Genomic DNA, 27,031 nt, shown 5'->3' with positions numbered 1-27,031 from the left:
CAATTTACTCGAAGCTATTTTCAGTTGACGTTCTGACATAAGCTGGATAAATATGTTAAGACCCGTTTAATGACTGGATCTGATGGTCAAATCCTCAAGGGGTGTGAATGTGTGTAATGCCATTATTTCCAGCTCAAGCCTTCTGAAACACATTAGCTGAAATTCCTGCTCTGAATGAGCAGTTGCCACAATTTTCCAATACCTTTCTAAGACAGTAGTTACAAGTTTTAAACATTTTCATCAACCCAGTGAAAACAGGAGCAAAAATAGTGGTATCACTCAAAAAGATAACACGGAATGCACTAATACTATCAAAGGGCTCAGGAAACAGCACAGTGTGGAACAGCAAAGCTGGTAACAAATATATTTCCAGTTCAGGGCTACTTCAAATTTCTCAAGACAACATTATAATCTGTAATGAAAGTAAATTTCACACAAAGATATTTTCACACAAATAAAAACTTGAAATGATAACTTCAGTTCCTTTAAAAAGTTTCATTTTACAAAGCCTGAATATCTCCTTTTGATTGTCATGGTTTGCAATCTTAAAAAAGGGGAGGAGGTGGGACTTTCAAAGCAGTTATTTCAAATCAAAAATCAAATTTTTCAAAATTAAATTTTTACTTGAAAAGATATTGTGCAATTTTGCAACTAGTTTTTTATTTCAAAGCAAGTTATGAAACTGATTTGTATATATCAAATGTTTTAAAGTTCCAAGTCTGAATTCATCTTGAAAAAAGTGTCACACACAAAATTTCATTCAGCTGCAATTAAAAGTGTTTGAGAACCAAACAGGACCTCCTCTTTAACCCAACAAATAGATGAAAAACTATTTTCCTTTGAATGCTGTGAATTTCCAAGTGAACAATATAAAAAAAAGTGCTAAGATACTGTACCACTAGACACACCTACTCCTATTTCAGTGATTGTAACTGCTCAGATAAACTTTACTTGTATTTTGTATCATGCTAGTAAAGTATCCCACTCACTTATTCTGGAAAAGCAATACAATTTTAAGAGCAAAACCCTACATTCTCTTTATCATAGAATTTTGCCATCATTTTTGTTAGAGGCTGGATGCAGTGACTATCTTTCTCCTGATATTCATCAGGCCTCTGGGAGAGGCACAAGCACCATTTAATTGCACATTTCAAGAAGCTGCAGGTTATCTAGTGTGTAATTGAAGCTGGCCTCTGGATGAAAAGGAGCAGTGGCAATGTCTCCATGCGAAAAGGCTGACTGAATCCAGTCTACCACAAGCAAGAGACAAAATGTTAGACTAGTCTGACCAACTGCAGAGCTGGATTCTTGCCCTCATTAAAACCTTGCTAGGTTAGCTCTTTCCACACCCGCCTAAAAAATCCGTGACAGCCCCTGTTTCATGTCCAAACACTCTTCCGCAGTCTGAACATGCTCAAAACTGTTGCTGCTCTCACTTCAGCAACCAGATGCAAGAAGTGCTCAGCTTGATCAACTCAGAACCTGATCTGTGTTTTAAAAATAGCAGGCTTTTAATATCACACAAACTCTTAAGAATGATCTCACTGATATTCCTGAAAAAGAAGCAGCTCTAAAGCAGAATAACTTCTATTGTAATCTTTTGAATTCTACAGCCAGAATATATTATCTTATATGGAAAGATATGATTCTTGAATAAAAACCTTGTAATTATTTTGGCTATTTAAATAGAGTCATTATATGCAGATACCTCCATTTGTAGTTCATAGTCCTTATAAGTAACTTATGTGAGCGTGAACAAAACCTGAAATGCTGAAGGACCAGTGGGACTCAGGCTTAAAAAAAAAAAAAAAAGAAAAATAAAATGTGCAGTCTATTACAGTTCTTTTATACGGTTCTGTTTCGATGTCATTAATTCATAAGAAACCTTTTTTCCTGTAACAGTGTCCTACCATTACTGCATAAAAATGAAAGTACTGAACCAAGACAGAGTTACTTAGTGATCTGGCACCTTACATAAAAATCTGTCACTTCCTGGTGAGAATGACAATAACAACCACAAAAGTCAGCATGCAGCAGCAGGTCATCAGAAACTGCCTGTGCACTGAAAGCCCCAGGACACGCCTCCTGAGCAGCAGCCAGCACGCTCTACCGAACCAGCTTTGGCCTGTTTCACAACCATGCACAGAAACATAAACAAGTCCTAGAGAGAGATCCCCCCAAAACCAAGAAATCCATTTTGTTCTCAGAGTAGCAGCCAATGGGGCTACTGAAACCAAAACTGCTCAGCAGAAATGTGCACTTTGGAACATTTCAAGGGACCACAGATGTCCAGCGATTTAGCTTCAAATGTCCTTGGGGACATGATGTAGGTGCTCGTGCTGAGGGACTCGGGGGGTCCCACCCTGGCTCAGCCATAATGGGGAGATTAATTCGCAGGGCAGAGGCTATGCCACTACCCGCACCGCCCCGTTGCACACTGTGGCTTCTACAGACTGACATGCCTTCCTCGTCCCCTGCTAAGCTGGCTCCACACAGATCTCTGTGCTTGTTTGTAACATGGAAAGTGGGCTGTGTGAGGGCAAACGTTTGTGCACCTAGTAAGCTGAAAGGGATAAACCCACTTCTCTTTCCCTGGAAGATCCAGTTCAGAATTTTAAAACCACCAAAGTCTGCTGGGGAAACCCACTTTCTGCATTTGTGTTTAACAGGTTTTATCCTCTTTGCTTCTGTCTGTGCCTTTTTTGCCATCTGGAACAATCTCTCTGCTTCCATGGAGAAGGCCAAGAGGTAGAGACTAAAAGCTCCATGATTTACAAGGATACAGCCATCTGCACGAAGGTTCACCTGCCTTCAGGTGCTGACTCATGGAAAGAAATGAAACACTAGCTGATTTTTCGGTTCAGAACTCCCTATGAGTGGGAATATGGCAGTGAAATCTTGGGGAGAAAATGCAAGGAAGAAAGGAAAAATATTTGATAGATATATTCTCTTGGGTATTAAAGACATAGCCTAACAAGCTAAGCAAACACACGCAAATCTTTTCTCAGGGTTCTAAGGGTTTCACACTTCTATTTCTTTGCCAAAGTTATGGCCATCTGAAGCTAAGAAACAATAATATGTGCTTTTTCACTCTGATAAGGTAGTTTTTCTCAGAAGACAGGTTAGCTCTCCAAAAGGTTATCTGGACTTTCGAAAGATACTGCCAGTATCAAACTTTCTGAATAAAGGCTTTTCCTTTTTTTTTTTTTTAAACTGGGATTGTATATAGATTGCAGATGTACAACACAGCTCCTTGCTACAGAGCAGCAGCCTGATCCAAAAAAACAGCTTGTGGGCTTTTCCTTATGCTCTTCACTTGAGTTCTGCTTCTTTTAAAGGAAAAAGTTCCTTCCCCTCCCTTGTCTTTGTAATGAAAATGTATCTGCAGTCTAGACGAAAACGTGATGCTTCTGTGGTCCAACAGAGAGATAATGATGATACAGAAGCTGTTCTCTTCCCTCAGCTCAGAGTAATGTTGCAGGTCAACACCCAGTATCTAAGGTCAAACTCACCTACAAATTCTACCTCTCCATACAGCAGCCAGGACAGCCATTACAAATGCTGTGGTTTCCAAAGAGCCAGGTGCACTTTAAGGGACACAGCCAAAGAAATGCACCTCAGGTGGGGTATTTCATTAATTTAACCTCATCTGAAAGGTCTGAGTACTGCTCCTTTCTCTGTAGTTCAGAGATTAATAATAGAATGGCAAACAATTCATCAGCATCTGACTTCAGGCAACAGGTCAAAGAGGTCTTTAATACTCGGAATGAAGCTAAAGAACATACCTAGGTGTTCTATCTGCAATCTTTAATGCAGACTGGCATTCAAAGGGTATGCAAGAGTTCAGCCTGAAGTTATGACTTTGATGCAGAAATTACTGGGTGAGGTTCCTGTAAAAAGCCATAGTTGCAGATCCATTAACCTGTCCACTGGATTGAGGCCAGGCTGATGTGTATTTAGCTACTCACACTGGTTTTGCAAATGCTGGTTGAAATTTTTCAGTTGGAGAATGAATGTTTTTAAATTTCGAGTTTGAAGACTGAATGAAAAAGCAGCTTTTTAAAAGCAATTTTTTAGGAAGAAGTAAACACAGATTATGGTTTTAGTTTTCCTAGAATATTTCACAATACATTTAGAAGGAGATATTTAAATATTATATTTCAGACTCTGCCTCACAGTGTTAAGTCCATTCTGGTTCTAAGAAAACACAACCTGCTTGGATTCACTGAAGTTCATGTCGGGTAAACCAAAGCACATAATTTTTGATCAGCTTCAGTTCTGACTTGCCTAAAAATTCTTTTGTGTATGTCTATTTTTCTAAGGAGCTGAAGTCTCTGACTTGAGGAAATAAGCTGTCAGTAATCATCCAGGTGACATGCCTATTCTTTGCTTCCAGATGTCAATGCAGACATCTCCTACCTCTTGCTGGATGGCTGGTCCAAAACTTCAGCTCTGTGATGCTTAGAATCTACCTACCTAGAAACAGTCCATGGATAAGGTCCCAGACTTGAAGACCTGGTGTCAGTTTGCAGTCTTTGTAAGAACTGCTGTTAGATAGAGTCCAAGAGAGCTCTGTGGGCCACAGCTATATCCATAAATTGAAATTTCTGAGTAGGAATCAGTTCACGTGTCTTGAAGTCTTCAGCAGCTGATAAGCAGCTGTACAATAAATTCCACTTCTCTGAGAACACTGCTACCACTCCAGAACCCTAGCTGTCCTTACAAAGAAGAAAAGCTGTTCTTTCTCTTAAAAAAACACATTGTCTTGAGTTATGATTCCTAAGAGTCTTAAGTCAGTCTCACTGATAGAAAAAGTCAGTGCGCAGAGTACATATTCTTGGATAAGCTAGAACAAACGCGCTGTACACATGCCTATATGCTGTTGGAAAGCTACCCTGACATTTCCTGGAATTATATGTATAAAGACAGATATTGAGGTGTTAATTTCAGATCCAGAATATGTACAGATTAGGCAAACATCAGTACGCTTTACACCTTGCTCATATGGTCATATCACCTGCAGAAAGCCAAAGTTCTCTGAATAAAATGGTTGAGATTCACACTGCACAAGGTACTTCAGCAGAATGTTAGCTCAGATACAAAGACAAAATAATTCAAATATCAATATTGTCTGTGTAGGTGAGAAAGGAAAGGGAAAAGCACAAGAATGCAGACATTACTTTGAGTGACACTCCTCCCTTGATGATACACGGAAGTTCATCACTTCGGTCAGAAAAGGTGCAGGATATATTCACATAAATTCAAAGGCAGCCAAACTCAAAGCCTAGCATGCATCAGATGCACAAGCCACAGCAGGGGAATCTCATTCTGACAATCTGTATGAGCAAAGCTTACCCTGCATTGGGCATTCAGAAGAGTGTCTGTGATTACTTCTTCTGATTCATCTCTACTCTGTATAACTTGATATAATTTAATATTTCTCACCCTTCTTTTCTGGTGTGCAGCATCATCAAGCTCTGTGAGATCACATTTAATTTTATGTTACTTGTTGAGCAGCTCCTAATGTAATTAGTCTTGATGTAATAGCGTAATTTGGTTTTGGATGGAAAGATTTACAAAGAAAATCAGAATAAATGAATGCACAAAGCACCAGCTGGTGCTTATACCTACTCCCACATAAGAAGAATATTTCTATTTGCAATCTTATGAAAGATGAGATAATTTGGATAACAAGGATCAACAAAGGGTGATGCAGCATTTGGTCTAAACAGAAAGAAATCTACAGGCAAATCCCGAACCATGTGGGATGTAAAGCATGCCAAAGCTGGTAGCAATCCAAAAGTGATATTTCCCCCATCAGGGAAAACAAATATTGCAGTCCATAAATGTATCACATGGTGCACAACAGCAAGTGGCAACAGTGACAAGAACAGTAATAAATGACAAGACAACACAATGGCTTCGGCTGAAGTGGGCTCTTAACTGACAGCACTTGGGCACCTGCCTCAGAAATGCAAGAACTTGCATACACACATTTGATCAGTATTTTGCATAAGAGGCTGTATAATCTCCGTCCTTGGAGGTTTTCAAAACGGAGCTAGACAAAGCCATGGCTGACCTGATCTAGTGCTAGTGACAGTCCTGCTTGGAGCAGCAGGCTGGACTAGATGACCTCCAGATGTCCCTTCCAATCAACAGTTCTATAATTCTATGATAAATAGCTAAAATTTCTCAGAAACAATGTCAATTACTATTTCAATTTTTCAAAACATAACCTCAAAAGAGTTTCTAGCTATTTTAACATTAACATCTGGATAATCTTGTGTGTGTGACAGTAAACAGCTACTCACAAAATAAAGACTAACATTTAGCCAATGATGAAGAAGGTGTTAGTGTTTACATGTACCAGCTCCTGAAGACCGGATCACTCACATAAGACATGTACCATGTCTAAACTTTCCTGAGCTTCAAGTGACCAAGAAAAAAGTACATTATCAGCATATCTGATAAATGCCAGATAATTCCTGCCTTACAAATTTTATTTCAGTTGCTTACCAAGCCTTCTTTAGGCATTTTTGCTAACATTTCCACTGTCTGACTTGTCCCAAGATGAAAACTTGACTTGGCAAACAGGCTATGTCTGAGGACAACCAGTATTTTGTCTGGTTCCAAAGTACTAGCAATTCCTGACAACTGTACTAATTTGGTCTAATTCTTCAAAAACTGGAATTCCTAAAGCCAGTGCAGCAGAGGTATACCAGGGATTACCTTCAGCCGTATTTGAAGAAGAGGACAAAATAAGAAACGTGTAGACCTTTACGTTAAATATAGCCAGACTCCATGTGTGTGAATCTGTGTGCAAATGCACACACATATACACACTATAGGCTTACCCAGGCAGTCATATCCAGAGAGAAAAAAGATACTTCAATGAGTTTTCAGGAGAGCTTCATGTAAGGAAGAGGTTCATGGGGAAGTTGTACAGATGGTGCTTCTGTCTGGCAAAGCTTTGAATAAGGAAAGGAATAATGGAAGGAATTCTATTGATGTGGTTCTGTGGTTAGCTATATATTTGTTACATTTAACAAATGAAGCAGGGTGGAAATTAGGTGAGAAACTTCTGGAAAGAAAGTTCAAGACGTTATCTTTCTAGCAGCCCATCCCTTTACCAAGAAATGGGTGAGGTTTATAAAAAGCTGAAGAGGTGATTCACATTTGCTTGATAAGCTGCAGGAGAGAAACCTCTGTATCTCTGATCACTAGACGGGCCGGGCCTCTGATCAAGAGGAGGGAGTTACTAGAGGTGATAACAAACCGGGTGACTACAACTTTCATTTTTCTATTTCCCTGATCTCTCAGGACTAAGAGAATCAAATAAAAAAATCCCGTTGGAGGCAGGTGATGAGAGCCTTAGCAAAACTGTATATAAGAACCCGCAGTAATCTCAAACCTGAATTAAATTAGATATCTAACCAGTGAATTTTTCCCTGAACACTTCTCCCTTGACACTTCCATGTGGACACCAAGATAGATACCTGAGTGTAAGGAATTTTCTGACAGACAGGGAAATACCTCTGTTCCTTCCCCATAATCCCTTCTGGTCCTCCACTAACAACACTAAAGAAGAAAATGTTCTGTTAGAAAGGCTTTTCTAGCTCTAGTGGTAGATCAGTTCCTCTTGCTGGTCATAAAAGGGACTGACATGATCACCGCCTCCTTTGCAGACTTGGGCCCCACATCCCCAAAGAAGTGACATTAAAAATCATTGCAAAGTGGCTGGCATTGCCAATTCCAAGCTAGAGCAATGTTCACACCAACACACTTTCACTACAGGCCTTAACAAATCATGCCTCACTACGCAAAGTGGTAACTGCAAACTAACTGTATCTCATCTTGATTCAATACAGGCAGTATAAAAACCAAAATAACGCAAATACACAAATAACCCATTTTTTCAGGTATTTCTTCTTCCATAAACCAAAATTATGTTCTGCCTTGTACAAAACGCTTATGCCCCAGCTATATAGCCGGGCTATACTTCTTTGTATGTATTACTTGGGCGCTGATGAAAACGTGTGTGCTTTCAAGTCTGTTACAACAGAGCTGTAATAAAGACACATCTAACTCTTCTTGGTAGGACTTCTGTGTCTTATCAAGCCAACTTGTGGCTCTCCTCTTTGACCCACTTTTGAAATTTGCCTGCTGTCAGTTGCTGTCATTTGACTTTGTTCAGCTGAGAGCTCTGTCATGCACAGCCCAGAAGGGTCCAGCCGAGGTAACTGCACAGCTTGCCTTACTGCCACTGTCCAGATCTGCTGCTCTGCTAGGGGTTATCAGCAAAGCAGCAGGGTCAGCAAGGGGAATGTATGACTGTGTCCCAATTCATAGTGTACCATATCGGTCTTAACTGCAGAATAAGGAGAGTATAAGCTAGGACACTGCAGCATGTATTCAGTTACGGAGTCATTAGCTTTTTCCTCACTGACTGTGGGAACCAGCACTTGAAACAGTCTGGGAGAAAAAAAAAAAAATCCTATCCGGAGGAGGGAAGCTTTAGAGACAAACAGCACTGCTCTCCAAAAGCAGCGAGGAGAGAGGACTGCACCCTTCTGTGGTCACATATCCTCCTGCAGCTTAATCTACAGGTTAGCTATTAACAGCAAGATCAGGAGACAGCCTTGCACTTCCAGCCTGTGCACCAAATGACAGAGCAAATTTCACGAGCTTTCCCCTCCCAAAAGCTGAAAAAATAGTGCAATTTCAGTTTCAGCTGTGTTTTTTTTCCCACATTTAAAATTACTTAGCTATAGAAGGATCCACAGTTTGCCAACAGACACAGAAAACAGGTGAATAAACTGACGAGTACATGACGACTTTGCACAATATTATTCCAAGGCCATGCCCAACAAAATGACTGGAGACCTGCTTGTAGCAAAAATGGCTATACCACACATACATATGAGTAATTACTAGTTGAACCAGAACTAATTCTACAAAGAGCTATAGCAATTGTCAGCCAAATTGAGTCTGCTGTGCAGATGCTAAAATAATTGCTCAGGGGGATTACAAGCCATATCCAAGCAGTTAATTCATTAGAAGTGTAATCTTCAGCGTGGCAATGGACGAGCAGTCAAAATGGTAGCAAAGAGATCACAGTTCTTTAATCAAACAAGCACTACTGCCCTCTGTCCTCACCTTTTATTTCTCTATTTGTATGAAGAATTCATGCTTCAGTTAATGATCAAAACTGCGTATGTTTGCTTACTAGCTAGCCTGAACAAATTTCCCAGTGTATTTGGTTTGGAAAAGCAGAGCATTTTGCTAGCGCATTGTACAGTCATCAGTAATCATGATGTACATGAAGTCACTGTCCCTGCTATAAATCCCTTGCATGAAAAGAGTGGAGTATTGTTAAATAGCTTGACAGATACTGGTTTCAACTGGCAAGATATTTCGGCAAACAAACATTCCTCAAACGTTCACACAGGTGTTGTCTACAGGAATGTCTGCATGGATACTTGCAGGAACTAAAATTATATTCCATGTGGAGGGCTTTTTCACAAAGGATACTTGTGTACTTCTGAACTAAAGAAGAGAAAAACTCCCAGATCACTTGACTGACCAGTATGAACTAACCCTTGGCCCTACTCAGATGCAACTCTTAGGTGAGCAAAGGCTCATTTATGTCCACCCAAGTCCACAGAACAGAGGTTATAAAAGACGTTATTGGCAAATAGGTTACATGCTGGCTGTCTGCAAGGGTGCATACATCGCTGCAGAAAGGGAAGCCACTTGAAGGAGAAAAAGAATTGGTTAGACACTGAATTTATTTTGCATTATTCTCTAAGTTTTGAATGCAGGCTGTTAAAATTGGTCTATCCCTGAGCATTGATTACTTGTATATTTGCACCTCCAGGACACAGACACAAAGCAATAAAACAATGCCATTTCGTTCAGCACAACTGACTGTAGAGGAAACAATGCTTGACATAAACCAGATAAAAATAAATATTAGACAAATATACACCAGCCTGCTGCATAGTGAGAACTCCGAAGTGGCTTTTACGAGTTTATAAGCTTGGATGTGTGCAAAAGAAAACAATAAAATTAAATTTGCAGCCAGGTTGCCATCCTTACTCATGCTGTATAGTACTTCACCTCACAAAGCATGCAACTCAATTACAGCTCAGCATGATGAAGAAGGAGAGAATCTATTATAAAATGTGAAAAGGCTTTTCTACAGATGTTATTAAGAAGTTCAGCAAAGGTGAGTAAGCAAAACAGCTCTTTAGCCACGTTCCAAATCGCACAGGGCTTTACAAACCAGGTCCTCCTGAACTGCTTCTGGAAGTGACAGCAACCCAACAAAGGGTGTTGTGGCAAAGACAATATATGAAACCCATTTCTATTAAATGGAGAACTAGGTCACTGTGTAACATACATGATGAATTTTCTCAGTGGTCCTAAGAAAGTTTTGTAGAATTCTAACAAAGGTAATGGCACAGGAGAAAAGTGGGTGATTCTAAATATCAAGTAGACTTTGCAGCCCCTTGGACAAACAAATAGGAAAATCACAGCCTGCCAGGCTAGCAGTTATGGCTCTGCAGGCTGTCCTGAGATGAGACACATGTGGGGAACTGGGAATCACAGCTGTACTGCAGGCAAGCCAGGGACTGTCACCGAAAGCAGTAGCATTGCCTCTCGTGTCTCCTCCTGCCTCAGCAGCACCAACCATCCTCACCGTTCTTCTCTAGGTAGCTGCTTTCACTAAGAAAAGATAGCAGCTTTGCTGGTCCAATCAGAAAGGAATCTTGGAATGAAACGGTTTTTGAACTCTGTTGCTGATTTATCACCTTATGGGAAAGACATACATTTGAAAAAAAGGTTGACAAATTTTCACAACGATAACTGTTTCTTTTTGAGTTTCTCCAGCATAATTAATTTCCCCCTCATCCAGCCTTTTCCATAAGGTGCTTAAAGGCCCGCTCTCAGTTTCAAGAGTCAGCACCAGAAAGTTCTAAAACAAAATCACAAGATGACTAGTGCTCTACTACACATGTATATTACATATACATAAACACATATACAGTATATACACTAGCATAATTAGCTGATTAATAGTCAGTGTGATTGATATGCTTTAAATTAATAATTTTTTTTCACCAAACTATCCTCTCAGATTTGGACAGTGAAGATGTCCAAAGTGATGGCACTAGCATACATATAGAGGCAGCAGTTTCAAAATACCCATGGTGTAACCTCCTGTCTAATCACCTGCTGAAAGACGTTTACAATTAATATGCCTCTTCAAAATGGCCACCCCCAAAAAGGAAGACCACTATCGATTATTAACTGAACAAAAGTACAATCCAAGGTAGTTGCTGCTGCCTGCAATTCAGACATTTTTCTGAAGGCTGTAGAACGCTTGCACAAATCAGAAGAACAAACACAGCGATATTCCAGCTTGGACATCTAGCACATTTCTGATACAAAAGTTATGAAAATGGACTTCTTTTTATATAAGCTTTTCTAAGTTTGTCACTAGACATGATTTTTTACCTTGAGCTTTTATTAATTTTTTAAGTATATACACTTGGTCTGATATTTAAAGTTCAGCTTTCATTAATTCTTCAACTATATCTGATATATGTGCATAAAATAAGCGCTTTTCCGACAGACACCCTCTCCGCAGGTCATTGCTTTGTGAATGTTACACGGCAGCTTGGGGGTAAGCAAACTGACCTGTAACAGCTGTTTGAGATAATATTTGGAAAATGTCTCACTATATCATGCATTTATTCGATGTTTTCCCTACGGACAAGAAGCAACAGACCTTACATTAGGATCCTGCAGGCTGGAGGTCTTACTGGGATTTACAAAAGAGGTCTCTTCTTTCACAGCCTGTTAAAAGAAGGAGTCAAAGTTTAGTGGAACATTCATATGCTTAGCATAATATAACTGTTTATTAACAAAATATTCCCATAAGCACCCCAGAAAACTGCAATACCCAAAATGCCTATTCTGTTCAGATTTAAAAGGCACAGTAATTATTTTTTTCACTTCCTACAGCTGAGATTCACTGTGATGAGCTACAATGTACAATGTGCAGATCAACAGTGTTAGGAAGAGATTGGACTGGGATAAAGGAAGAGAAAGAAAGGAGCACTGATATTTATGGTTCCTTCAGAAAGCATTTGAGCAGAAAGAATAAAAGTCAACCCAGTCAAACATGCTGTAGTTGACTTGTTCTTTTAATTGGAGCAGAATAAATATTTATGTAGTCTAATCAAAATAACAATGTCAACTTTTCATTCTGTCTTTGAAAAATTAAATGAAAGATGGGATCCCCTACATACATAATCACACTGTACATGCAATTCACAGAAAATCTCACCCACTACTGCTCTCTGCTAAATTACAGAGTCCTGTCTCTCACATACCATTTGTCTACAGAGCTGAAAATACTAGTATTGCAAAATGACTTACATGAAAACTGCTTGATTACTGAGGAAACATCCAATTTGGGCAGGCGTTGGTAGATTACACTCTTCAACTGAGATGCAGGGTTCCACAATACATGTATAAATGCCAGTGTCAGCGCAACACTGCACCCCTCTACAAAAACTACTGGCTGAAGACATAAGAGTATCTCCAAATCGGTAATGGACTTGGCAGACATTTCCATTCTGCTGAATGGATAGAAAGGAACTGATACGGTCCTATGACAGAGTGATTTTTCAGTGTTCAATATCTGAACCATAATAGTTTGAGGCCATCAGTTCAGATCAAATTGAATTAAATGTGTCAGTCTCATCATCTTCAAAAAGGTTGAGACAGATTCTTTCAAATCCATCAAATGCAAATCAAAGGATTTTACAGGCATGTTGAAATACTGTAAACTTGACCTGAGACCTTCCATTCAACACAAATTGATATATTCCATTTGAGAGTATTCATAAGAAAAAGAAACAAAACTAAAATGGAGTTTCTTCTACAGCTTAGCAATGAACTACAAAATATCAGCAGAGATTCTCAGTGCTTGGAGAAATTGCCCAAGTTGTGATAGTTCTAGGTTCATCTCCCCTTGTGCCAGAGAGAACAAAACCCCCATTGCCACTTCCCAGGTCATTATTTACCAGAGCATCAGCCATGGTGGGAACAGACTGTTCCAGTTTGTACGCACAATTAACTGTATGGACAATTAAACTTGAACAACTGGGACCCTAGCAGAAAGTGAACTCTGCCCTGGGCCTACTCCAGTCCATGCAAGTACCCGAGGTGATGGGTTAGGGAGCATTTTGAGATAAGTCCTTCTGCAGCCCTTCCTGTAAGAGTTACTGCACCTTGTGTATTGATACCAAAACCATCATCAGCAGAGAGGGGACCCTCTGAACCTCATCAGCAGGTTTGTCCCTCTCCTAGGGGCCTAGTTTACGCAGAGGAAGCTAGTTTACAGCTAGTTTACTCAGAGGAGAACAGGATCAGCAGTAGGTACTGGAGAAGCTCCACCCCAACATAGTGCTTTTACGTACTTGGGTTTAATCTCCCTCAGCCAGAGTTTTCCTCAGTCCTGGGCAAATGCTCTAAACATTAAGGAATCAGATAAAAGTGGGACATAACCACACCGTCACCACCATTGTAACTCAGCCACCAAATATTTTCAAACTAAGGTTTTCAGTGAATTAGCATCACACTGTGAATAATTTCAGGACAAGGAGTGCAATTTTAAAGTTTTAATAAATTCCTAATTTTAAGAAATTTAGCTCAGCTCTAGAAAACGTGTGGTTTTTTTACTGGTCTGCTAGTAGCTCTGTCTAGCATAATGTTTATTCAAAATCTAGTGCTTTCTTGAAAGGAAAGAAAATCTTTTTAAGGAATTGAGAGAAAGCATTGAAAATCACTCTTTGTTGGCACAGATGAGCACTGAAGCAATATTTCTTTGTTCTACAGAAATTATAATGCTTTTTATAAAGCTATTGAGTTTCTGAAAGCTGAAAACATGAATCCAGCTGTCAGAAACTTAATACACAGTCTCTTTTCCACGCTGATGTCTTAACAACATTTTATTGTTAAGTTTGACAAGCTAGCTGCTTATTGTGTGTCAAATTGGTTACTTTTTAAAACCATAAATTTTACTTTGTTCCAATTTTCACCAGATTAATTGAGCTGCATTTTAAGATGCACTTGAGCACAACAGGAGAAAAGAGAATATGGAGATCAAGGATGCAGTTCAGGGGCTGTGACCAGGAATGAAATGATTAAAATTCCATCTACTTAAACTGTAAGTCATGGACCTCATTAGCCAGTTGAGAGTCCCTAATAGCTGATCCTTGGTTTCTTCTCTGCTCTGTGACTACATTACCACTCTCTTTTGGCTTCTCTGCATTGGAAGGCTAAGCCTGCGTCTCAAGAGGTGGTGTATTCCTAAACAGCATGATCAGCATCCTGAGGAACTTCTCTTGGTGTTTGTTTTCTCTATTATTACTCATGATTCAGAGAACAGAAAAGACTCCTGTACCCACAAGTACTGCAGACCAGTGAGTAAGTAATCCCACTCTAAACTGGAGGGACAGAAGGAGCATGTAAAGAAATGGCGGGACCTGAACAGCCTCAGGTGATGCAGGTGTGCACACAGGGTGCCATGGGTGTGCATTGGCAGGTACACATTAACAAGGATGGCCTCATTCTCCTCAACCTATGCCTCTCCTCCATGCCTATGGATGAACAGACACAGGAAAATGTTATACCTTCAAACATTTCTGCAAAGGGCTTCAGCCATCAGGAATTGTACCGCCCTTGCTTTACTTGTTCCCTTGTTGGGTTTTGATTTGTTTGTTTGTTTGTTTTCAGAAGGAGGTCAGTAAGTCATCAGGTCACAGCATGTTTCATTTATTTTTCCTCCTAACTCAGCAAATCACACTCACTAACCACATAAGGACTTCCTCAGCCTTACTGAAAAGATGTGAACGTAAAACAAGGGCTATACTTATACACAGCTCTCACAATATAACGCCCAGATGGTTTGCCTTCATTTCAAAAGAAGTGCATGTGCTAGGGCCAGGATTTGGTTTTCCACTGCAGGATGCCCTCCATCAGCGGAATGAGGGAGCTGAGCCAAGGCTAGCAGGAGGTACGCAGTAGGGAATGTATGTGGAGAGCTGGGCAGAGGCTCTATCACCCACAGAAAGCCCAGCACTGAGCAGCGTAAGAAGCACGGAGGCAGCAGCATGGAGCTGCTCAGATCTCCTTAACTAAGGCAGGCTCTCCCTTCACCCAGAGCCTACGGCCCTAAGAGGGAGAGGTTTCAGAGCATGGAAGACCTGGAAAATTCATTTAATAATTACCCAAAGAGAAACAAGCTGGCTCTTCTGGCTACCAGACTGCAAAACAAACAAAATTAAAAGTTGATCCAAATAATCCATCCACACAATGCCATTCTCTTTTTTTATCTGCACTGGGCCCAGAGCAAAAGCAAAATTATTAATGTTCCAATTTCATATGCCATTAATTTTCTGGGTGGTGTTAGAAACAAAGGTAAAGCATTATTCTCACATACTAGAGACAAGAAACATGCCTAGACAGAAATGCCATTGTACAGGCGCTCTTCATAGATGATTGCTAAGAAATAGTAGTTTCACCAAATGATGAAAAGAGGAGAAAAGCATCTAAATAATATCAAATTTTGCCCACAGCTGCCTAAGCGATCTACCTGTGGGCTGCCAGGCTGATCCCGACAGTTTTCAGACCGCTTTTCGGTTGACTCCTGAGCACCCACATGCCCTGCTGCTCTGCTGGCAGCCAGGTCCTTTGGAGCCTTAGAGAGACGACATGATGTACCAGGGATGCCTCATCAGACCCTGCTGAGCTTTCCAGCAAGACTGGGAATGTTTTCTGGCCTGTGGGAGCAACTCCACCTAGTAATTCATAGGCCCCAGTGGCTGGATTTGCCTCATGCACAGCAACTCCTATTTTCTTGTTAGCCCCAGGATGACGGGGAACAGGACCTCAAAATGGGAATTGGTTGCACTGGGCATGTAGCAAGTGGGACAACACAGGAAAGATACAACTTTGGCTGCACCCTTCTGTGCTCCTGCACAGACAACTAATTCTGGCCGGGACTGTGGGCTAATGAGCCTCTAGTGGGGCACTGGGGAAGGCAGGTTGTGTTCTTCAAGCCTCAAGCAAGCACCTTGGGGAGCTAGTGCCCTGTGCACCTCTTCTCCATCACAAGGCGCATCGCTGCGTCTCTCACCCCATCTGATCCACAATAGGAATATCTCGAATCAGCAAAAAAGACTGCACAAAGAATCTGATCACTGCAGCCAAGGGCAGGTTTCAGGTTCTCATCTGAGAAAGACAAGGGTCTGGAAGGGTCATATAAAACATACAATGTCTCTTATTTAGCAATTTCACAAAGTTCCCAGTTTCAGAAAGGAAGGGGGAGCAACACAGCTTTCACGTGTTTGGAGATCTTCAAAGGTAAGGAAGCAATGGCTCTCACTGCAGTGGCCTGGAAATACTTCTCTATCTTGGCTCTTTCTGGCTCTGTAAAGATGCTAAGGAGGCCTGAAGCATACCAATTTTTTCAGCTCTTCATCAACATATTTGTCATTTGTCAGCCATGTGGATTGTTGGCTGATCTCATTAGATAATACAGGCTAATCAACACATCATCAGGAAGAACATTTTGCCAAGGTAAACCTACCTTGGTGATTTAATATGTCAAATGTATCCTTTCAGGCAGAAAAGCATCATGGTTAGGTCTCTTGGGAACAGACTGCTCTGTTTTTCTGCCTCTGAACAGGGCCTGGCACCATGTGTCTGCTGGGCTATGGTGGGGCTCCTACACATCACTGCAATTAACAGTACGTGTCTCATGTGCTAGCAATTACAGACACGCCAGCTAGGAGACATACCTGACACATCCACAATGCGTCGTCACAGTCTTGTGACACCACCGCCACATTTGGCTCCAGTATCCCAGGGAATAAATTAAAGATTTCCCATTTCCCACATTCTGTTTATCTCAGTCCTCCCTCCCCTTCTGTACATCAGCAAGGCTGCCGCATCATTTCCTCAGCTCCTTCCCTGACTTCGAGGTATCATCATTGCTGACACACTTCTAATGAGCTGCCATGTATCATATATTGATCATCCTGGCCCACACACGTTCAAAATCCTGTATTTTTATACCCTGACACCCTTCATTTCCTGCAGCCTCGCTTTTAAAGTTGAGCAAACCTGTTTCCCCGTAGCGGCTGAACAGAGGATTTGAAGCAGAGCCATTTTTAATTTCCATTGTTATGAGCAATTACAACTGATGCGATGTCGTGCTCGCTGCTGTTCAAGTTGAGAGTCCCAGCGCAGTTGCTTCTTTTTCCTTAGCCTGAAATTCAGCAGCGAGTTTATTGCTCATCCAAGTGGGTGACTAACTGCACCAGCTTTAGCAAGGTATCGTGTACATAAGGAGCTGTGCAAGCTTCCCCCACAGCCTGAACACCTCAGCTGTGACCTGTTCTACTCACGCAATGCCAGTGCTGATCTCTGCGTGAAGACTGTCAAATTGTGCAGTAGCTCCGTGCTGTGAGCAAGGGTGGGTGGAGGGAGGGAGGGAGGAAAGGAGGAGAGGGAAGCAAACAGCATCTAATTCCTGATGCAAAGAGGTTAAAATCTTGGAAAAGCTGATCCTTTCAAGGTACTTAAGTCAACTTCTAGTGAAAGCTAAGAACTCCTCTGGGAATCCAGAGGATTTGTTTAAGTCCTATTATAAGAAAGATCCTATAAAATTATAAATCCTCAAGTGTCTTCTCCTCACCTACTCTATTTTCATGCATGACCTGATTAAGGTTTGCATCCAGATCCCCTTAAGTGAATAAAGCTCCAAAGACCCAGCTCACATAAGACAGGGAATTTTTTCTAGAAATACACGGCAAATGCATGCCGGCTTTGAAGTTGACAAGTCCTTACACTTGAACCTTTTCTTAAAGCAGACAGCACAATGAAAAAGGCAAAGAATCATCAAAAAAGTAGCTAAGAAAGACTAGCACCCTGAGTCACCTCACTTTTGCACCCTTTCTACCGTAAATAATGCATAGATCCCAGTCTCACTTACATTTGCAGACATGGTTTGCAGCTACAGAGAGAGCACAGGCTGCAGGATGACACCTGTACACCTGCATGTCCTGAGACATTTTCTGTACCACAGTCCAGTCCTTTCCTTAAGGTAACTCCAGACAGCAGAAGCAACCTGCACTTACTCACATGTTTGCAATACTTAAAGCAAAATGGCATGACCATCGGTCTGCACCTGTTTCTAGGACAGAGAGGAAAAAGGGAGAGATAGGTATCGACTCTGGCCTAAAAATTTACATGTGTATAAGCTTGTGAAGAATGTTAGTGTGTGAGAGGGACTAGAGGATTGAATGTCCTTTGTTCAGCATAAATGTCCCTTTGTCTACTGAGAATCAAGGCAGGGGAATCAATTGCTGAAGAACCCAAACTTGGCTGATAGAAGATACCCCACGGCAGCCGAGAGTTTCCCTTGGGGTTGATAAAGCAGAAGCAAACAGGATTTTGTATGCCTTTTGTAAATAACCCCACATCTCCAAACTACCTTTTCCCACCACTTTTTTCTTAACAAACAACCCATAATGCTCAGTGAGGAACAGCTGGGTGGTAATGTCACCTCTGTCTTCCACAAACTGCACTGCAAAAACATATCTTAAAAATGGGCTTGGCCTTCCCTTGTCTGCAGACAGAGAAAGATGCGAGTAATGCAAACATCAGCTGCAGTAGATGTCTATGAGAAACACCATCTCAGTTCCTTCCCTGTGCTAACCTGCTAGATTTACGTCAAGCCAAGGATTTAGGAAAGCTTGAGTAACAGGTGGAGACACACTGCCTGCCAAAAGAAAAAGCCCTGCTGATATAGCTGTACATTTGCTTAGGAGCCTGTGCTTAATTCTAAGGATAATTAGGATCAGCCCAGAGCCAAAGTGGATATAAATAGCAACCAAAACCTGCTAGTATCTTTCCTCCATCAGCTGGGCCATGAACTGTTTGGCAAAAGGGACTCTTTGTGATACTAACAAGTCCTCTGATCAATCACAGCATATCAGCACTGACTCATGCAAGCTGCAAAGGGGTTTTAAATGCCAGGGAGAGCTGGTCTTTTGTATTCTGGCAGCTCCTCACTGCTGCTTTATACCATTCCCTCTCAAATGAAGAGTCTGGAATAAATGCAAAAAAAGGAAGAAAATAAAAAGGAGAAAATATGTCAGCTGCTTCACAGTTTTTAGTGCTCCCCTGGAGCTTAATTATGTGGGAACTGTGATATGCAGTCTGTCAGCTGGAAGGTGGCAGATCCCTGTGGCACAGTTTAAAAGGTGTGTTGTGAAATACTGCTCCTTTGCTCTAGACCTACAGATACTGTACGGCATGTTCTGTGCAAACCACAGGTTCCCACAGTTGTGTGTGGGTTCGTCACGTTTCTCACCTGTGGTGTCTGTGGCAGTGTGCTCCTGGATTCAGCTTCCAGCATCCCCATGCACGCTGTAATTTGATTCTCCAGCTAGCAGAATGGCATATAAATATTTCTATCTTTACCAAATAAACAAACTCACTTGTGTTAGCTTCCTGCTGCTCTATAACTCTAAACCACACACAGGGCTCAGTGATCAACATCATAAGCTTACAAATTTTTGGTCCCTAAGTCAGGACTATAGCCATGGGAGATGGTGTATTGTCCCTTAGGAATGCAATAAACAGCTCTTCAGCATAATTCTGAAATTAAGCAGTGCAGAGACCATCTTCCAGAATATATTTTCAAATGTATTGCATAATTTTCCCTGTTTTTATTTTTTTAAATCATAAGCTTTGGAATCATTAATTTCTAAGGCTCTCTTGTATTGGCATCTAGCTGCCACAACGAAAGAAAACGACAGAAAATTTCCTGTCTCAGTTTATATTTTCCACTTGCAAACATTCATTTCATTCTCAGAATTAATAAGGAACAGCTTCTTCTTCTTCTACTACATGCAGGAGGTGCCTTCATAAACTTGTCACATCCTGATGTTAGCAGCATATGGTATTGAAAATATTCCTACTGCTTGGAGAGAGAGCTGTTACAAATACTTCAAGCAACTGTTTGATAATTTTGGATCCAATCCTACACTGCACCAATATTTTTCTCATGCTTTAACACCTAACTGTATAATGAAGATGACCCATGAAGTTTCATAAAGGATGAGTTAGACCATAGATTTTTGGGACCTTTAAAATAACATTTCATTTCAAATAGCATGTGCGTAAAATAGAGTCTGGTTCTTTCTCCTTCCTTTTACAAAGCAGAGAGGAGCAAATCCTCATGTTTTTTTGTGATACCATGAAATAAAGGAAGATCTATGCTGCACATGAAGAAAATCAGCCTGTCTTGCTTCACAGCTCGAGGAATATAGGCTGTGCCTTACAGAATCGAGATATACTTCCTGCCCTGGCTGCCTTGTAAGTTGAAACACAACAGTACAGAAAACAAGAGATGAGAAATTGGAGTTTTAAGAATAAGGCCAGAAGGCAGGTCTTCTCAGGGATTCGATATGGAACTGGCATCAGAAGATAAAACTGGGCAGATGAGAGCAGAATTAGCCCTCCAGATATACTGGGCAACAGCGTATCTCAGATGGGGTCAAAGAGGGGCAGGATCACAGCCCTGGAGGAATACATGGAGTTCAATGGTCTTCTGCCATGAGGAAACTATCTCTTATCTGCTCCCTCAAAAGAATGCTCTAAGTGTCTCTGGGTAGTGTACTGCCATCCTGGCTCGCTTTCCCAGACGACTGAACTGGAACTGGGAAATGGCGTAGCTACTGGTATTCAACTAGTTGCTCGGGTGAGGGAGAGTAGAGAAGATAACTGGGTGATTTTATGGCATGCTGGTACAGTAGTTTATCGGGGCCTCCTGCAGCCCTCTCCCTCCTCTCATTTTCTAGATGATAGATCATGTGTTTCTACTCATTCCTTCACCCTGGACCTTTTGCCTACCCTTCCCAGTGCCTGTCTAGCCACAGCTTCTTACTGTAACGGCTGACCACTGCCTGGTCTCTGCCTACTTGTTTTTGCAATGTATCTGGGAAGGGTAATGTTTCATACTTGACAGAAGGGGAGCTCAAGTGCAGAAGAGCTCATCTCCAGTCACACAGGAAATTTTGTGGCTAGCAGCGAGTTGAATGAGGATTTCCATGATTAAAGTGACATCCTAACTTACTGGCTATAACTCTGAAGCCATACGTCGTTAGCACTGAAAGCTCCAGGGATTTCAAACTGAAACGTATGCCATTAATTTTCCACAATATGTGCTATCTTACAACCATCTTGCTTCCCCTCCTTCTCCCTGAAATCATAAGACTTTTGTTATTGGGGTCAAATCTACAGACAAACCTACTTAATCCAATCTGACTGTTAAAGCCTTGTGCAAAACAACACAGATAACAAGGAAAAAAGGAATGCTCAGCTTGCTCTGAAACTTATTTCCAAAATAGCGGCAGCTAAAGAATACAGTTATGGCATGCATGAAAAAGTAACTGAAGATGTTCTCGCTTGGAAAGCCTCAGGGTGAAAAATTAAGGCAAGGCAGGTAAATTGAGAGATGCATATGTTTAGCACATTTCCTATCTTGCCTTAATAATGCTGTACTCTGAATGCAGCAGCACACACTGCTTCCAGTCTTTAACTATCCAGCCAAACATGACCATTAAGCATATTCAGGAGAAAATAGAAACGTGAGAAATATAGTATGACATCTTGTAGAAAAGACACACAGGAAAAACAGAGGGCAAATCCCAGGCCAATCAAACAAGAAACATGCTGCATAAAACACAGTAGATACAACACAGAAATCAGAGAGGTGAAAGAACTGCTTTAAGCAAAATCTAAGAGACAAATACCCAACATCCTTCCCCCACATGTTGTCAGATTTTTGGTTTCTGTTCTTGAAATCTAGGGCAGTCAGAATAACCAAATTTTGATACTTCCTTAGGCCTAGCTAGACCAGATGTAATCTAGCTCTCAGATGAAAGATCTGCCAGAGAACAACAAATACACAAAGATGACTGTTAACAAAATCTTTTGCAGGGGCAAGTTGACCTGATATATTATTGTGAAAAGAAACAAAGGGATGGAAACACCAACATAATTTGTATTCAAAGCAAAGAGTATGCACAAGGATACCACAGGAACTTGGGATAAGAGTCGTACCAATCTTTCTGCCTCTACTTTTGTTCCTAAAGCATTCTATCTGGCTTTATTTTTGGCACAGATGGCTTTATCTTTTGTCCACAAATTACACTTGAAAAGAATCATGTATTTTAGGTTTCACTTAGATTTACCTCTGATTGAGAAATTAACTTTTTCAGTCATGCCATATGGCAGCAGTATTCAGTTGTGTGACATTATTACAAGACTTGTGGTGTTTTTGAAAGACGAGGTATCCAGTGTAAACACTGACCAAGCAGTGAAAATAACAGCTGAAATTCAGTTAAAAGCATACAAACAAGTAAGAAAACAACCAACTAGCTAACATTTCACATTCAGACATCTAAAGTTAATCACCTAGAATAAAGGTTGCATATGGATGCATAGATACTGTCTTTAGAAGACCCTTAACCACAGTTTCCATGAGAGGTGGGTAGCCTCAGAAAACTCCAGAAGTTACTGTTTCTCAGCTACAAAGTAAGTAAAAGCTACAGTGACAAAATCAAAACACGGAGATTTCCTGGGGCCTTCTCTCCTATTTTCTCAGCCTCTCTTGGCTGTATTAATCATGTCAGTTAGGACAAATTTCCTACTTCCACCATAACAATCATTTTGAGTTACCTGAAGAAACTGTAGAGCAGCTAGAGAAAGCTAGGTCAATATGGATACTTGAGATAAAGTATGGTGTTTCCTCAGGAACAACGTGATATTGGAAAATTGGTGTAAGCTACGCCAAAACTAGAAAGGCAAAATATTAAACACAGATTACCTGAGCGCCTACTCTGAAAGCAGCTTCCACTTGAGCTTTAAGGATGTTGCACTTCATATGGTCAGGTACAGAGGAAGGTGACACAGGGGCATGAAGAGTCTTTTCAGACACTTTCTTGTCTTCACCCTAGATTTAATATAAAAGACAAGCACAGTGATATACATCAGAAAGGTAAGTTAAAATGGTCGCGGGTCAAATTCTTACTTGTAACAACTTGATTCAGCAATACTGGATAAAACCCCCACATTCATACCCTGATAGATACAGCTTACAATAAAAAGTTTTCAAAATATTTAATGACGTGATACTATTTTCAAGACAAAAAAAGCCTCAGGGAAGCCTGAGTACTAGAAGCAAGAAACTGTTATGGGGTAAAGATACATGGGAAAACCCAGCCAGGCCCCGGAGTGGTTGCCCAAACCTGTGATCACACTGAAAAAGGAAAACATTGTCCCAAAATATCCCACAGCAGGCAGAAGAAAGCAAAGTTGACAGCACTCCACTACAGTGAACACTGGTTTCTTACATCACTCTAAGCATGTAAAGGGGCTTTGCAAATTTCACCAGAGGGATTTGAAGGGATCTCCATGTAATTGCAAGCCAAGCAAAATCTCCTTCATCAGAAAGGAAAATCCAGGGTGTTTATACATTGTTGCTGCTGTTTCCACTCGATATCAATCCCTTACCTATGCAGTGATCTGGATCAGAAATCTAAAGCCTCAAGACAGCTAGTTTAGTGACCTATTCAATCACGACCTAAAGGTTTTGTGCCTTGAACAAACAACATCCAGCAGAAACGCCAGCATGAATAAACTTCTCATGCAGAAAAGAACAAAAGGAAAAAGAAAACAGACAATGTAATACTAATGCACAAACAAATAGGGTATGAATGAGACGAGGATTGTAAATGTGAACTCTTAACTAATCAAACTATAGTATCTTATGCATTTTTAAAGACGAATTGGGCAATGGCAAAACAGCCATAACAGACCTGAACCACAGCCTAGACTGTGCATTCATTTTCCACTCTCAGTGCTGCGAAGAGCAAGTGGTTGTATACACCTGAACAGAACAGATACGTGATGCTGCCATCCATATTTCAGCTAAAACAGGTACAAGATATCAGTAAACCAGGTCCAGTGCATCCTTGAGATTCACCTCTGGCAAAGTATTTCAAGACAGAACCGGCCATTTTTTAGGCACTGAAATTACTATATGATTAGCCCTTTAACTTCAAAGCCTGCCTCCTTTATCCTTCCTTCTGCCCTCGCCCATGACATCCCACTTGCTGACTGTAACTACAATCTTACCCACTCTTCTCTCAGGTCCACGAACAATCGCAGACAAAAAGGAATGTCAAGATTTGGGGGACACTTTCTGCAAGTGGAGTAAATCACAAATGCAATTACGTTGCCTGAGGAAACTGTTCTGCAAACACTGGGGAGGGAAAGAGCCAGACCTCTACAGAGCAGAACTCTACTGAGACTGCAAGATATTTCTCATGTGTAAGCAAAGTTGGTCCTTCAGACTTCTGCATCCAAAATACCAGAACTGCCAGGTACGATTTTGAACAACTGTCTGTTAAATGATTAGCTATCATTAGTTTTTTTTTCTCTGGCAAATTTCTAATGATTGTTACGTGTTTATTTGCCAAAACACATTTGCAGTTTTTAACAAAGATATTTTTTGAATTTTCATTCTCCCCACTTTCCTCCAAAGGGGAAAAACAAAATACTTAAAATGAAAAGTGACAGCATCTAGCTGGAGCAACTTATGGAACTGTAGTCATATATTCAGTCTTGAATATAATGGCAGTTCTGGCAAATGTATGAAAAAAAACCCCATGAAATATTCATTTCCATAGGCAGGTTTTCTGGGGTACTCATGAAGCTGAGGAGTGGAGATACTCAAAAGGACAAAATTAACTGTAAAGAAAGCACAACCTTTCCTTCACCAACAGTCTTGGTAGCCACAGGGCACTACTACACACTTCAAAGGGCTGCTATTATTGTCAGCTTTTAAGTGTATTGATTTCTGACAGCAGAAAGAACAACACACTGAGCAGTGACATTTCTAAAGGCCATGCAAAATCCCACCTTTGTTTTAACACTGGATACTAATTAAATATCATATTACTCAAGTAAGATTAAGTATTTTACTAGCTAAATCAAGACAACCAATGCTTGTTTAGGACAGAAGCTTGTATCGTAACTTGGAAAGTTCCAAAGTCTTGTCCATCTGTTGTTCAGATGGATATGGATATTTTTCAGTTCTTATGTTCCTCCTCCCCTGCCCAATTTACCCACATTGACCAAAGGAAGGTAAAAGCCCTTGGGGCTACCCTGTAGTTGGAAACCCTCCAAAGCTCTAAACCTCCTGCTGTTTTCAGGATTACACCAGATGACTCCATGCAATGGAGACATCCCCAGTGCGATGTTGATGTGCAAGTCTCACGTTGAGATTCTGATAACTTGAGAGGTCCAGATGCTGGTACTCACTGACCTGGCTCAAAAGTGAAAGCTGCTGGAGGTTGCAGACTTCTTGGAAACCTTTCCTGGGCATTCAGTTTTGCATTAGCCCTTATTTGGGTCAGACTATAAGGGTTTCACCCTTCAAGCAAGCAAAATTCACTTTGCTTGCACCCCACTAGGAGCAGAAGCACCTTTAGTGACTGATCGGACACGAAGACCAGACTTTACTGCAACCGGTTGCTTGGCCTTGTCCTGTTCCACCAGATGCTGAGCCAGCAGCCGAAGGCCACCACCTCCCCCTACCCCAGTGACAATGCTACTGCACACAAACCCCATATGGGGCTTGGGAGTGCTTGACCTGACCCAGGCCTCCTCTAGCTTCTGAAAATATGTGAAAGGCTTCTTTGCCAGCCTGCATTGGCAACGATGGACTTTTCTGCCAAGGTGCAGCACATCCTGAATCATTACTGACTTCTGCTCTCACACAGCTGATTAGCTGAGACTGTTACACATACAGTCAGTGGCACTGAAGATCCACATTAAAAGTAAGCTCAAATCATAGATCAAAGTAGCACCTCCTTATTGCAGACTACGAGCACTTCCAAGCATCTGTACAAGTTCTTATTGTTCCTTAATGCCATTAATCTTTACAATATAAGCCAATTCATCTCCCAATTTCCCTCCTAAAGTATAGCTGCGAACAAGAAAGCGAAAGAAAAAAAATATTTTAGGACTATACAAAACCCTACAGTACCTTCCATGGTTCATTTCACTACTTTATAAAGAAATCAAAGAACTAAAACCTGCCTGCATTAGGAGTCTCTGTATCCTGTTGCTGCAAGAATGAAACCTGTAATCTACTTTATGTTGCTGTATAACAAAGAAATGTTGCATTTCCAGAATCCTTATTGCTTGCAGTCATGGGTGAAGCATAAAGACAGCAGCTGGGTATTCAAATATTGTACGAGGTTGGCAGTTATTAAAATGTTATTTTCATTTATAAACTAAGAGCATTCTATGTAGAAGTCATTAGACAACTAATCATGGAATAATGTTAATGAAACTTCCAATTTTATCATTTCTTACCACGTAATTCCAAAGAATCTGAGATGCCTCTTTCAAGTGAATGTCTGAGAGTCAAATTTGCATTTGAAAGAAATAATCTTCTTGCTTAAAATTGCAATCTAAACTCATCCCAAAATGTTTAGAAATGAGAAAAAAAACCAGGAAGTTAAGATACCTGGTAACACCCAAATTTTCCATCCCCAGTTCTGCTGGTGCTAAAAAATAGTAATGTGTTTGCATCTCTTTCACCACTGATGCAGAACTTCATTTTTCCAAAGAAGGAGAACACTGGAGAATTGCATTTAAATGGGTTTGATAGAAGTGGGTTGAACAAGCTCAGACATATACAAATATAAAACTAGATGCCTTTTTTCTTTTTATAATTGAGGTCTTAGGTTTGCTTTTCTCCTCCCAAACATTTACTTTAAATTCAATTACTTTTGCTGATCCTAGAACCACAGGCAGATTTGTACAATGTTAGCTAATGATGACACTGGCTTTGGTTTGCAAAGCTAAC

At 40.8% G+C, this 27,031-nt stretch overlaps 1 protein-coding gene across 2 annotated transcripts in view; it reads right to left on the bottom strand.

Annotated features, from left to right (window-relative positions):
• EPB41L4B (erythrocyte membrane protein band 4.1 like 4B) overlaps nt 1-27,031 on the bottom strand; it is a 187,012-nt gene that overhangs the window by 37,905 nt on the left and 122,076 nt on the right. For both annotated transcript variants that reach the window (XM_075416707.1, XM_075416709.1), the window contains exons 18-19: nt 22,979-23,104; nt 11,795-11,862 (exon numbers count right to left, since the gene is read on the bottom strand). In XM_075416707.1, the coding sequence (XP_075272822.1) occupies nt 11,795-11,862; nt 22,979-23,104 (194 nt within the window). The remainder of the gene's footprint in view (nt 1-11,794; nt 11,863-22,978; nt 23,105-27,031) is intronic.

This window comes from Opisthocomus hoazin, chromosome 3 (genome assembly GCF_030867145.1).
Source record: "Opisthocomus hoazin isolate bOpiHoa1 chromosome 3, bOpiHoa1.hap1, whole genome shotgun sequence".
NCBI classification, from domain to species: Eukaryota; Metazoa; Chordata; class Aves; order Opisthocomiformes; family Opisthocomidae; genus Opisthocomus; species Opisthocomus hoazin.
Note: the sequence above shows the minus strand (reverse complement) of the source record. Positions and strands in the feature narration are given on the sequence as shown.